The following is a 13,932-nucleotide window of genomic DNA, read 5'->3' as shown; positions in this document are numbered from 1 at the left end:
TAAAAATCAATAAAATATATATATATAAATAAAAATAAAATATCTGGAGATCAATAATATTGTAGGCCAGAAAAACTGAACTGTTAACTAAGGAACAGAATCTGAGGATACCTAAAGAAGAATATATGAGAAGAATGGTAAAGTAAATTACTAAGAACACAAAAATTACATAAATAAAGGCAATACTGAGCAAAGAGAAATAGCAAATTCATACTCTTGGTAATACTATATAACTTCTTTCACATTCTTTAAAGTAGATGCCTAAAACAACTATTATACAGCCCAGTCAGCATGGCTCAGTGGTTGAGCGCTGACCTATTGAACCAAGAGATCAGAAGTTTGATTCCTGGTCAGAGCACATGCCTTGGTTGCAGGCTCCATCTCAGGTTAGGGGGCATGCGTGAAGCAGCCAATCAATGATTCTCCCTCATCACTGATGTTTATACCTCTCTCTCCCTCTTCTTTCCTCTCTGAAATCAATAAAAATATATTAAAAAACAAAAACTAAACTATTATACAAAAGCCAATTCTTAAATGCTATTTTTCATTCTCTAAATATCAATATATACAAAAGAGAATATTCCCATTTTCTCAATTGTTTAAAGGCAACTGCTAAAATAAACAAAATAGCTTCATTTTAAAGAAAGGAAAAAAAAGGTTCTGAGGAAATAAGGAATATGTATTAATGATTTCTCCCCAGCCATTTCTTTGGAGTTTATATCAATTTTTCACACTACTATATACATAATTATTTTCATATATGAGACAGTGTGAGTTTTATTGCATAGCACCATCAGAAAAACTTAAAAAGCTAAGTCACAACCAATTTAGTGAATGAGCCTTTACTATATTATATACAAGGAATTGTAGGACATATAATACAAAAATAAATGTACATGCTACAATGTGCTTGAATGTAAATGTTACATTCAAGTACTGGAACTAGATTTATGACATTTTTTGTACATTTTTAAAACAAACAAATAAAAACCATGCCCTTTACAAGATAACTATGTACATGAACTGGAAAATGGCATGACTAATTAGAAAGCATTTACTACTTTGTCACCAAAACATTAAAAGAAATGAAAACCTAAATCAGCAAAATATCTTTTATAATGTATCAGCTAAGAAGTTAGCTTTGCAGACAGGCAGACACTGGTGTCCCAGCTCTGTCACTTGTCACCTATTTAAACTTAAGCTATTCACTTCCCTTAAGCTTTTCGTGGGTAAAATGGGTATAAAAACAAAACCCACGATTAAGACTTTTTGTTAGTATAAACAAAGTTACACATGTAAAATGTCTGGTATAGTTCCAGGAACAAAATAAATGTTAATTACTTTATTATTTTTAAGAAAATGTTTTTATATTGATTACAATGAAAATGTACTTACTTGTCCGACTGCACTGCATTTGCTGTGCTTTCAGCTCTCATACGGGTAAGTGCAGCAGCAGCTTCATCCAACGCACAACTAACAGATGATGTCAACCTCCGAAGCACTTCAGGATCTGCAAAGGCTTTACCATCAGCCGTAGATAATTTGCCTATTCCTATATATTATTGTCACACCAAAATGAATGCACCCAAAAGGAAAAATAAAGCAAAATTCAAGTTATTTAACTCAATATATGTTATCAAATAAGATACAAATGGTACATTGTAAGTATATGTTGTCAGCCCTGAATCTTTTAGAAAAACACTCTTCTCCAATTCTCTGATAATCTTTCTATTCCTTCCAAGTGACCTATAACTGCTTAATTCCATGATTCTCCTGTACTAGAAATGGGTGTTTGGCTATACTGAGACAATTAAACAACCTATGTTCAAAGGATGTTAAATTGCTAAGACGAGGACCTTGAATTATTTGGTCACTTTTCGCACCACAAGTGAAGACTACCCCAAAAATAAGTCAACAAAGAGAAGAAAATAACAGAGAAGAAAGGAGACAGAGTTCTGATAAAGTTATTTTGACTCATTGACACTAATGGTGCCAGAAGCCAGCACCAAGCCTTTACTTTTGGTAAATAAACATTTTTATTTAAGAATTAGAGGCCCAATGCATGAAATTCTTGCAAGAGGCTTGGCCCTCGCAACTCTGGCTTCATCCAGAAGGATATCTGGAAGGTGTTCAGCTGTCCGGTCTAATTAGCACATTATGCTTTTATTATTACAGATGTTTAGTTGGGCTACTATCACTTGTGACCAAAAATGGACTAATAAAACATTATAGGCTATAATAACCTATATCTAAATACCTATATCTAAATACTTATTTATTTCAAATTAGGACTGCAACTTATTATACTCAAAATCCTATCTAAATGTACCATATTTTCAAAATTCAGAATAACAAAAGACAAACATCCAGAAATAACAAACATTATTTGTGCAGGTTACTCATCACAGAAGGGTTTTAGGGTTAGGATTATGTTATATGGCACAGAAGAACTGAAGACAGGGATTATCTTGGTAGGCCTGACCTCATCCCATGACCCATAAAGAGATTGGCTGATTAGAATGGAGAAAAGGAAGTTAAGTCAGAGGGGCAAAGCAAGAGAAGTCAAAGATAGAGGATGCAAGAGGAAAAAAAAAAATGTGGGCAACCTCAAGGAAGTGAGAGCAGCCCCAGCTAATAGTCCATAAGGAAATTGGAACCTAAGTCCTACAACTCCAAAGAACTGAATTCTGTTACCAACAACAATAAACTTGGAAGCAGACTTTTCCTACTGCCCAGTCAACTCAGGTGACATCTTAATTTCAGTCCATGAGACAATGAACAAGGCAATCTAGCCCCACTGTGTGCCCTGATGGCTCATCTACAGAAACTAAAAGATAGTAAATGGGCATTGTGTCACATTGCTATGTTTATTGTAAATTGTTATGCTCCAATAGAAAATCAGTTATATTACATATAAAACATATATGATAATATATAATAAACTATATATAGCAAAACCCACCAGTTGACAATATATTAATGTACACCTTTAAATTTATCTTTCAATGGCATTGCTACTAATCATAAACAAAACACAGGATTCATCCGGCATTTGAAATCTTAAATGTGAAAGATAGCAAAAACAATTTTCAAAATAAGTTCAAAACCTTAAAATGCCAAAACCTGTACTGCTTTGGAGAAGGAAGAGTAAGGAAAAATAGAGTTAGAAAAATATCCTAAATAAGTTTGGCATCAAACTTCTGAACTGCAATAGCAAAGATTAGGAGACAATGGAGCAAGAACTTCAAAAGTTTTTTAAAAAGTGATTTTTAAACTAGCCGCCTATGCCTAGTCAAACTATCAATTATGAAGATAGTGTCAAAGGCATTTTGGACAAGGTCTCAAAAACTTTTCTCAAGCATCTTTTCTCAAGATGCCTAAACTGTAATAAATCTCAACATCATTAAAAGAGAAACAACCAAAGTACCTATGTGATATATAAGGAAATATAAACACCAGGAATGACTTATCTTGCCAAATGAGCAGAAATCTGGTCAAATACCGGGATCTGAATTCTGATTCAGGAAATGACCACACACAGAAGTACAACTGGGAAAATCCATAGAATGAGACAAATGACTTATTTCTTTAAAAATAAGTAGGAGCCCAGCCTGCATGATTAAGTGGTTGAGCATCGATCTATGAACCAGGAGGTCACAGTTCAATTCTTGGCAAGGGCATATGCCTAGGGTGCAGCTCAATCCACAGTGGGGGACGTGCAGGAGGCAGCTGATCAATGATTCTCTTCCATCAATGATGTTTCTAGCTCTCTCTCTCCCCCTCTCCCTTCCTCTCTGAAATCAAAAAATAAAAAAGTAGGATAAAAACCCCTAGATGGTGTTACTCAATGGTATGAGTGTTGATCCATGAACAGCAGGTTTAATTTCTGGTCAAGGGGATTCAATCGCCAGCCCTGGTCAGGCAGTGTGTAGGAGGCAGCCAATCAATATGCCTCTCTTATATCGATGTTTCTGTTTCTCTTCTCCTCCTCTCATACTTTCCATTCTCTCTCTAAAAAAAAAAAAAGTCGATAGAAAAAATATCCTCAAGTGAGGATTAAAAACAAACAAACAAAAAAAATAAAAAAAAGGAACTGTTAAGACTAAGGCACACAAACAAATTCATTAACATAAAAATTAATTTCTGAACACTGACAGGATATCTGGCAATATTAAGAAATTACTATTACTTTTTTCCTTAGATATGCAATGGTATTATGGTTTTATTTCTCTCTAAGATATTTTTATTGATTTCAGAGAAGAAGGGAGAGACAGAAACATCAATGATGAGAGCAAATCATGCCCCACACTGGGGATCGAGCCCACAACCTGGACATGGGCCCTGACAGGGAATTGAAACATGATCTCCTGGTTCATAGGTCGACACTCAACCACTGATCCATGCCAGCCGGGCTTATTTCTCTTTTTTTAAAGTTCTTAATTTAGAAATACATACTGAATTATTTACATATGAAATAATATGATGCTTAGATTTGCTTTAAATTAACATGTGGGGTGGGTAGTCAGCAAGGTGGTAATATGTAAAGATGAAACCAAGTAGGTGAGTGTCAACCTATGAACCAGGAGGTCATGGTTTGATTCCTGGTCAGGGAACATGTCCAGGTTATGGTCCTGATCACTAGTAGGGGTGTGCCTGAGGCAGCCAATCAATGATTTCCCCTCATCATTGATGTTTCTATCTGTCTCTTATTCTCTGAAATCAATAAAAATATATTTTAAATTGTTTCCATACATTGATGGCTGTTGAAGCTGGATGATGGATATGTCAACGATTTACTATGCTATTCTTTCTGGCTTTGTATATGAAATTTTTCATTTAAAAGGGAAGGACATATATGAGGAAGGAAAAGGATAAGTGAGAGAAAGAAAGAAAGAAAGAAAGAGAGGGAGGGGGCAGGCTAGCTTGTTACCTTCTATAAGTAAAATAAAATGGTACTCTACCTCCAAAAGTAACTCCTTTTGGCTATAATCAACTTTCATGTAGCAACATCTTTGTACCTGATTTAGCCTCTTGGAGCCCAGAAAACAAACATCCCTTTTGTATTCGACCTGAGTTTTCTCATCTTCAGGAGAAACAATCCCTGTTCCTCTTATGACATGTTTTCAAATTATTTTACAATCCCCATTTCCCTCACACAGACTTCTACAGCAACATCAATTTCTGGCAAATGCTAAATTATATCTCTACTATACTGTAACAAAGAGTTGTCTATACTCAAGGACAGGGCCTTCCATGCACCCCTACTATGTTTTTATCTGTATCTGGCTAAGAAACTTTTAATACCAGGGTATGCATTCTAGAATTTTACCCAGGATACAATTTACATGCATTGCATGTACAATATATAGCACAGCGAGGTTCTCAACCGATGAACACAGTACTTTATTTAGATAATCAAGAGTTACTGCTCCCTTATCATTAACACACACACACACACACACACACACACACACACACACAGCTAAATCTTTTATTATGTCATGTAATCTCCTATAGGAACAATATAATGATGATCCACTTTACAAAAATAATAATTCACTTTACAGGGTTCTAAGAGACAGTCTCTGACAAAAAAAAAAAGAAGTGGGGGGAATTATATACAGTCGATTCTCGTTATTCATGGTATTTGTGTTCTATAGAGTTGCTGGGAACCCTGAATTTATGAATACTGAACTACAGCTTTTTCAGGAAAACAGGATTAGGTTCCTTCAAGCCTCTGATCACAACATTTGCATTAACGAATCAATATATTTTTTGTTGTATGTGTGATTTTGTTTAAAGACTACCTTATTTAATATTTAGTTGATTCTTTTAACATTAAACTCATGACTAATAACTCATGCATGAAAGAAGCTTATCTAACATGTATTTTTCTTAAGGCACATCACAGCCTTCTCACACTTAGAAACACTAGGCAGCATTTCAGCATTATACTTTGGGGCTATTTTAAACAGTGAAATTAGCAACAAAAAGTACACAAATTTGAAAAACATGGCACTAAGTTGACTGTGAAAAGGACACTTGTTTACAGTATGAAAGCTGAAACAAGAAGGCAGAACATCACCTTATTCCACCTCAGCGGGGAACATGTGTGTAGGACGACTCAAAATTTTCACCATTCTGTGCATTTCTATGAAAGACTGAGAAAGTGCTGTGAGTACTAATTTCGGGGTACAAATACATTTTATCAAGTAGGCAAATTCACAAATATGGAATTCAGGACTAATGAAAATCGACTGTATAAGAAGTCCCTTTTTATAAAAAGGTTGACAACAACGTTATATTTTACTCTGGTAATAAAACTATTCTTTAATGAAATGTTCCATGTAATTCTCTAAAAAGTAATACGTTAACCTTTATGAACAGTATTATACTAAATATCCAAGGTCATGCATTGATAATGACAGAATTTTTTTTTGACTTATTGTAACTTTAATTAGGTAAACTTATTACATATGCGGACTTTGCGGACTTACCTGCAGCTTCTAGTAGAGCTTCCAGTCTAGCTTGTGTCTCTGGATCTACTGTCCTGAGGTCTGCACCATCAGCAGTACCTGACAAAAGCAATTTGGAAGCTGTTTCCAGCATTGGATTTTCCAAGTCATCCTGATCCAAAATGAAAGACTCCACCTAGAAAACAAATACAAACAGAAATGAAGGGAGGAATGAAAGGAGAAAGGGAAAGTGAAAAGAGAAATAAACAGTAGAAAAAAGGGAGAGAAAATATTTTTAACGTAAATATCAACGATAGTAAATTCAGTGCAACCCTAAATAAATTCAATGGGGTTATATAAGCCCACTGTATAACGAAAGGAGAAAATTACAATTGTAAAAGAATTTTGAAATATATTATTACCATGCAATCTAAATTTTTTACAGAAATCGTAGTATTCTTTTCTATTTAATTTGTGGGATGAGGGTCAGGTAGGAGAAGGATGTAAGGTTAAACTGTGAAACCTTTGACTTAGGCAGAGGATCTATATCAGCTGTTCTTAGATTTTTAAAAATATATATATTTTATTGATTTTTTACAGAGAGGAAGGGAGAGAGATAGAGAGCCAGAAACGTCCATGAGAGAGCAACACCGACCAGCCGCCTCCTGCACACCCCCCACCAGGAATGTGCCCGCAACCAACGTACATGCCCTTGACGGGAATCAAACCCGCGACCTTTCAGTACACAGACCGACGCTCTATCCACTGAGCAAAACCGGTTTTGGCCAGAAAAGTTTTTAAGTTCTGGAAAGCTTTTAAGCCCAAGCAAATAAACTTCCAAAATTCTAATTTGTACTTGAAAACTTACTTTTATCATTGGCAAAAAAATAACCACTAATCATTTTCCTTAAAGTGACAGGCTCACTTTTATTACTTCCAAGAACTTTTGCCCAATATCTAAATTTGATCAGTGTAATGTGTCTGTCAGTTATATTTTTCTAGTAAAAAAGACATTTCATGAGGGAAAAAAGGTATCATTACCTGACATCTAAAATACACAGAAATACTTTATGTGTAATACCCATTTTGTCATACACACTATTAACCCTTTGCACTCCGAACCATTCTGGACATTGGCTACCAGCTACTCGACGCTACTTTGCGGTGGAATCGTGCGCTGAATTAACTCAATTCCCCGTAATCACTAATTAACTGCAATCTCCCCCCTGAAAGGGGACATCCGAGTGATATGCTAGAATTCCGATGTCCCCTGAGAGGGGACAGTGGAGTGCAAAGGGTTAAAAGGATGTATTCAAAAGTGATTTCATAAAATAAATATTTATTGCTTCAAGGTTTTATTGTTGTTGCTTTTAATCCTCATCTGAGGATAATTTTCTCATTACTTTTTAGAGAGAATGGAAGGGAGGGGGAGAGAGAAAGAAACAGATGTGAGAAAGACACATCAATTGGTTGCCTCCCATACCCACTGACCAGGGGATTGGGATTGAGACAGCAACCAAGGTATGTGCCCTTGACTAGAAATGAACCCATGACCTTTCAAGTCTGTGGGCCAATGCTCTAACCACAGAGCAACAGGCTAGAGCTCAAGATTATTCCTAAGGTAAAATGGCTTTTTTAAAACTGTGAGTACATGGCAGTGAAGAACATAATGATAGTACGGCAATTTAAAGAATTATAAAATAACAAACTTCTAACGCTCAGGAGAAAGTTTGTTTTGACATCCTTTGTCATAGTGCTACATACAAATAGGTACTACAATAAACTTTCCTATTTTCTGACAAAACATCACTACTTAACATGATCAGGGAACCTTATTTCAAAAATCTAAGGTACTCCTAACACTGTAATAACTAAAACAGATTTTTAAAAGTTACTAACCTAGAACACAATTACATTCTTGCCTAGTATGGAGATATCAGAAATAAGGAAAAAAACAAACAAACACCTTAAGAAACATTCTTTACCTTCATAACATCAAAAACTCTGTATTGTTCCATCTTTGAAAGTCATCTGTCTTGTTAACAGGCATAACTGCTATATTTAATCAACACATTTAATACTAAAGGTTAAATTTAGAGGGAAACAATGTTTCCCTCTAAATTTCCTAAGCTAATGCGGTTTACCATTAAATAACATTTCAGATTTCTAATATTTCAAATACAAATACACAGAACCCTCTGAAAATAATATCAGTAAATATCTGAAGAATTTCACAGTATGTTAACTTAACCAGCCAATTCTCTTAAGAGCATTAAGAAAATGAGTTTCTAAAGAAAAGTTGCTTCACAATGAAATTTTCTGCTAAACAATATTCGAATCCAATGGGAGAAGACGAAGTAAAGGAAATAAACATGGAAAAATAAACACGAAAACAATATTTTAAAGTTTTAGAAAACCAAAGTTCTCAAAGAGTAGTGCATGGTTAATGCCAAATTAAAAGTTCAGGTCAGAGATATTAAAACTGCTCAAAGAAGATACTGCATGCAGAAAGAATAATATGAAAGGTGGTTTTTTTTTTGGTTTTTTTTTACTGAAGTAACTAATTTGTATAAGACAAGAATGTAGCACTGGTAGACAAATATACAATTTCTATATGCTAGAACAAAGGATTTACTGTAGGAAAAGTCAGAAAGTTAAAAGTTAAATTATAGAAGGTATTAAGTTTTAATCAAAAGTGACTTTCAGACACAAAGTCCCCTATTGCCAGGTTGTAACTTAACTAGGTTTGGTAAAAATTTACTAAGAATGCATGTCAATCTTCATGAGGAAGACTAAGTACAGAAATAGTTTCTAATTGACTTAAAAATTTAATCCATAAACTCAAGTTGCTTTTGAAGTCCACTATTCATACTATGTGAAAAATGTGGTAATTTAAAAAACAGTACACTTAAACGACTAATAAATTCTATATATGTAGATTTTTGAAAGGTATGAGGATAAAAAAATAGAAATGAATATAGTATAATAAAAGGATAATATGCAAATCAACCAAACAGCAGAACAACCGTGTACATGTTCTGTACCCGAAGCTACACTGTGTTCTATTGTAGTAAAAAGCCTGCTCAGATTGGCCAGAGTCAGAGAGGCGGTCTATTAAAAAAAGAACTGGTGTTGCCTCGGAAGTGGGGGGGTAGTCTTACAGCGAATATAGGCCTAAACCTATGTTTTAACTGTAAAATTAGGGGGTCGTCTTATACGCCAGAAAATACGGAATTCATCACCAATTACATAGTATGTGAGAACAGTAAGATGGCCAAAAGAGAATGGAAATGCAATAGTTATCAATTTTCTCCACAAATATAGGCTAGAAAGTCAATTCTCAGTGCAAACAGCTAACTATATCAAACAAGATTTTAAAGTAGTACTAAGTAGATATTAATACAGTGATTACACAGAGAAAAAACTCCTGAATGAGAATGGTAAAAGAATAATGCTATGCCCTAATTCCATGGTCAGCAAACCGTGGCTCGCGAGCCACATGCGGCTCTTTGGCCCCTTGAGTGTGGCTCTTCCACAAAATACTATAGCCTGGGTGAATCTATTTTGAAGAAGTGGCATTAGAAGAAGTTTAAAAAATCTGGCTCTTAAAAGAAATTTCAATTGTTGTACTGTTGATATTTGGCTCTGTTGACTACCACTGCCCTAACTGGTTTGGCTCAGTGGATAGAGTGTCGGCCTGCAGACTCAAGGATCCCAGGTTTGATTCTGGTCAAGGGCATGTACCTTGGTTGCGGGCACATACCCAGTAGGGAGTGTGCAGAAGGCGGCTGATGGATGTTTCTCTCTCATTGATGTTTCTGACTCTCTATCCCTCTCCCTTCCTCTCTTGTTAAAAAAAAAATAAATAAATAAATAAATAAATAAATAAAAAATCAATAAAATATATTAAAAGAAAAAAAAAAAAAAAAAAAAGGAATGCCTTTGAATACCGTGCTGAGAAGCTTAGAATGTATACTGGAGGCCCGTAGTATGCAACTGGTACACTGGGGGGAATGGGGATCCCTCAGCCTGGCCTGAGCCCTCTCACAATCCAGGATCCCTGGGAAGATATCCGCCTACCAGCAGTCAGACAGACATCCCTCTTGCAGTCCAGGACCCTAGTTCCTTACCACCCACCTGCAGTGGAGGTGGGAGAGATGCTCACCAGCCATGAGCCCGGCTTCTGGCTGTGCGGAGCTCCCCCTTTGTGAGTGCAGTGACCATCTTGGGGCAGCTCTTGCATTGAGTATCTGCCTCCTGGTGGTCAGTGCACATCATAGCGACCAGTTGTTCCACCATCATCCCACTGTTCAGTCGATTTGCATATTATGATTTTATTAAGATAGGATATTAGGTTACTGAAGGAGTAAATACAGGCTTACTTGTTTTACTGACCTTCATTTAACTGCACCTTGTAGGCACTGCATTTGTAAAAGTATTTGTGGCAACCCTGTGTCAAGCAAGTCCATCAGCACCATTTTCCAACATCATTTGACCACTTCACGTGTCTCCATATCACAGTTTGGTAATTCTTGCAGTATTTCAAACCTTTCCAGTATTATTATATTTATTATGATGATCTGTGATCAGTAACCTTTTATATTACAATTGTAATTGTTGTGGTATACCACAAACTGCATATAAATGGGCTAACTTATTCAATAAATGTCACATGTGCCCTAGCTGGTGTGATTCAGTTGCTTGGGCATCATCCCATGCACTGAAAGGTTGCCAGTTTGATTTGGGGTCATGGTTCATGCCCAGGTTGCAGGCTCAATCCCGGAGTGTACAGGAGGCAGCCAACAAATGTTTTGCTTTCATATCGCCGTTTTTCTCTCTTTCTCTGCCCCTCTCACTTCTCTCTTTCTAAAAATCAATAAATATCTTTTTTTAAAATGTCACTCCTCCACCAACAACGCCCACTCTCTCCCTCTCGCTAGAACTCCCTACTCAATGAGATTTGGCCAATTAATAAACCTACAAGGGCCTCTAAGTGTTCAACTGAAAAGAGTCAAAAACAGTTCTCACTGTAAATCAAAAGCTAGAAATGATTAAGCTTAGTGAGTAAGGCATGTCAAAAAAGCCTATATAGGCCAAAAGCTAGGCCTTTTGTACCAAACAGTTAATCAAGTTATGAATGTAAAGGAAAAGTTCTTCAAGGAAATAAAACTTCACTGCAGTGAACACACAAATAAGAAAGTGAAACAGCCTTTTTGCCAACATGGAGAAAATTATAGTGGTCTAGATAGAACAAACCAGCCATAACATTCCCTTAACCCAAGCCTAATCCACAGCAATGACTGACACGCTTCAATTCTATGAAAACTGAGAAACGTGAGGAAGCTACAGAAGAAAAGTTTGAAGCTAGCACAGGATGGCCCATTAGGTTGAAGGAAAGTTGTCTCCATAATATAAAAATACAAGGTGAACATCGAGTGCTGATGTAAAAGTTGCAGCAGAAAACAACAAAAAAGAAATAGAGTTGGAGGAAGATATCTAGAATATTTAGCTAATGAAGGTTGTTACACTAAACTGATTTTCAATGAAGATAAAACAGCCTTATATTGGAAGATGACATCTGAAACGTTCATAGCTAGAAAGGAAACGTCAATGCCTGACTTCAAAGCTTCAAATGACAAGCTGACTCCCTTGTTAGGTGTTAATGCAGCTGGTTACCTAAGTAGAAGCCAATGCTCATTTACTGTTCTAAAAATACTAGGATTCTTAAGAATTAGGTAAAATCTACTCTGCCTGTGTTCTATCAATGGAACACAGCAAGCCTGGGTAACTAACAGCACATGTTTACAACATGGTTGACTCAAACTTTTAAGTCAACTGGTGAGACCTCTGCTCAGAAAATAAGACTCCTTTCAAATATTACTACTCACTGACAATGCACCTGGGTCATTCAAGAGTACTGATAGAGATGTATAATAAGACTCATGTTGTTTTCTTCTTTTATTTTTTTTTAGATTGATGTTATTTTGAAGCCTGCTAACAAAACATCCATTCTGAAACCCATAACTCAAGGAGTAATTCTAACTTTCAAACCTTATTTAAGACTAGAGGTCCATTGCATGAAAATTCATGCACTGGAGGGGGGCTGCCTCAGCCCGGCCTGGCCCCTCACAATCCGGAAGCCTTCAGGAGCAGGAGGTGACCTGGCCATCAGGGGAAGGTGACACTCCATCATACCTCTGCTGCTGCCACCGCTGGCAGCGCAAGCCTTGGCTGGTGCTGGTTACCTGAGCCTCGGGTGGCCCTGGGCAGCTGCCACTGAGGCTTGCCTGTGCCTCAGGCTGGCTCTAGGCAGCTGGGGGGCTGATGGGACTCCAGAGGCAGGCACACAGCAGAGGCAAGCCCAGCCTTGCTATGCCTGCAGCCCCGGTGGGGCTGAGGGGACTGGGTGCCACCATCTTTGAGGGCATGGCAATTAGCATATCCCCTCTTATTGGCTGTGGGCGCCACTATCTTTGTGACAGTGTGAGGGTCAATTAGCATATTCCATCTTTATTAGATAGGATAAACATTCTGTAAGGCTATAGCTGCCTTCCATATTGATTCCTCTGATGATTCTGGGCAAAGTAAATAGAAAACCTCTGTAAATGATTCACCACTCTAAATGCCATTAATGACATTCCTGATTCACAGGAACTGTCAAAATATCAACATTAACAGTATGGAAGAAGCTGATTCTAAGCCTCAGCGATGACTGTAGACATGATGGAATCAGCAATAGAACTAGAATTAGAAGTGAAGAGTAAAAAGTGACTGAATTTTTGCAACCTCATGATAAAACTTTAACAGATGCTTCTTATGGATGCGCAATGAAACTAGATTCTTGAGATGAAATCTGCTGGTGATGATATAAAACGATTTAGAATATTACATAAACTTTGTTGACAGAGCAGCGGCAGGGTTTGAGAGGATCGACTCCAATTCTGAAAGTCTGTGGGTAAAATGTTATCAAACAGCATTGCATGCTATAGAGAAATCCTTTTGAAAAAGGAAGAGTCAATCGATAAGTCAAACTAAATTGCTATCTTATTTTAAGAAATTGCCACAGCCATCCCAATCTTCAGCAACCACCATGATTAGTCAGCAGCAAGACCTTTCACCAACAAAAAGATTATGACTTGCTGATGGTTTAGATAATGGTTAACACTTTTTAACAATATAGTTTTTTATTTTTATTTTTATTGGTTTCAGAGAGGAAGGGAGTGGAAGACAGAAACATCAATGATGACAAAGAATCACTGCATCCTGCATGTCCCCAACAGGGGATGAAGTCACAACTTGGGCATGTACTCTGATTGAGAATCAAGCAGTAATATTCTGGTTCACAGATCGACACTCAACCACCAACCCACACCCGCCAGACAGCAATAAAATTAGTGCTATTTTAGACAAAATGCTATTGAACACTTAATAGACTAATGTAAATATAACTTTAAATGTACTGAGAAACCAACAAGTT

The 13,932-nt window shown here is 36.6% G+C and overlaps 1 protein-coding gene across 12 annotated transcripts in view; it reads right to left on the bottom strand.

The window, feature by feature from the left end:
* ANKRD17 (ankyrin repeat domain 17) overlaps nt 1–13,932 on the bottom strand; it is a 156,125-nt gene that overhangs the window by 87,723 nt on the left and 54,470 nt on the right. For 11 of the 12 annotated variants that reach the window (XM_036414190.2, XM_036414167.2, XM_045571820.1 and 8 more), the window contains 2 exons: nt 6,498–6,651; nt 1,396–1,552 (listed from right to left, as the gene is read on the bottom strand). In XM_036414190.2, the coding sequence (XP_036270083.1) occupies nt 1,396–1,552; nt 6,498–6,651 (311 nt within the window). Of the gene's footprint in view, nt 1–1,395; nt 1,553–6,085; nt 6,107–6,497; nt 6,652–13,932 lie in introns of those variants that run through there. The other variant, XM_045571828.1, reaches the window with a different exon arrangement.

Source organism: Pipistrellus kuhlii, unplaced genomic scaffold (assembly GCF_014108245.1).
Source record: "Pipistrellus kuhlii isolate mPipKuh1 unplaced genomic scaffold, mPipKuh1.p scaffold_m20_p_1, whole genome shotgun sequence".
In the NCBI taxonomy this organism is placed as follows: Eukaryota; Metazoa; Chordata; class Mammalia; order Chiroptera; family Vespertilionidae; genus Pipistrellus; species Pipistrellus kuhlii.
This window is presented reverse-complemented; position numbering and strand designations above follow the sequence as displayed.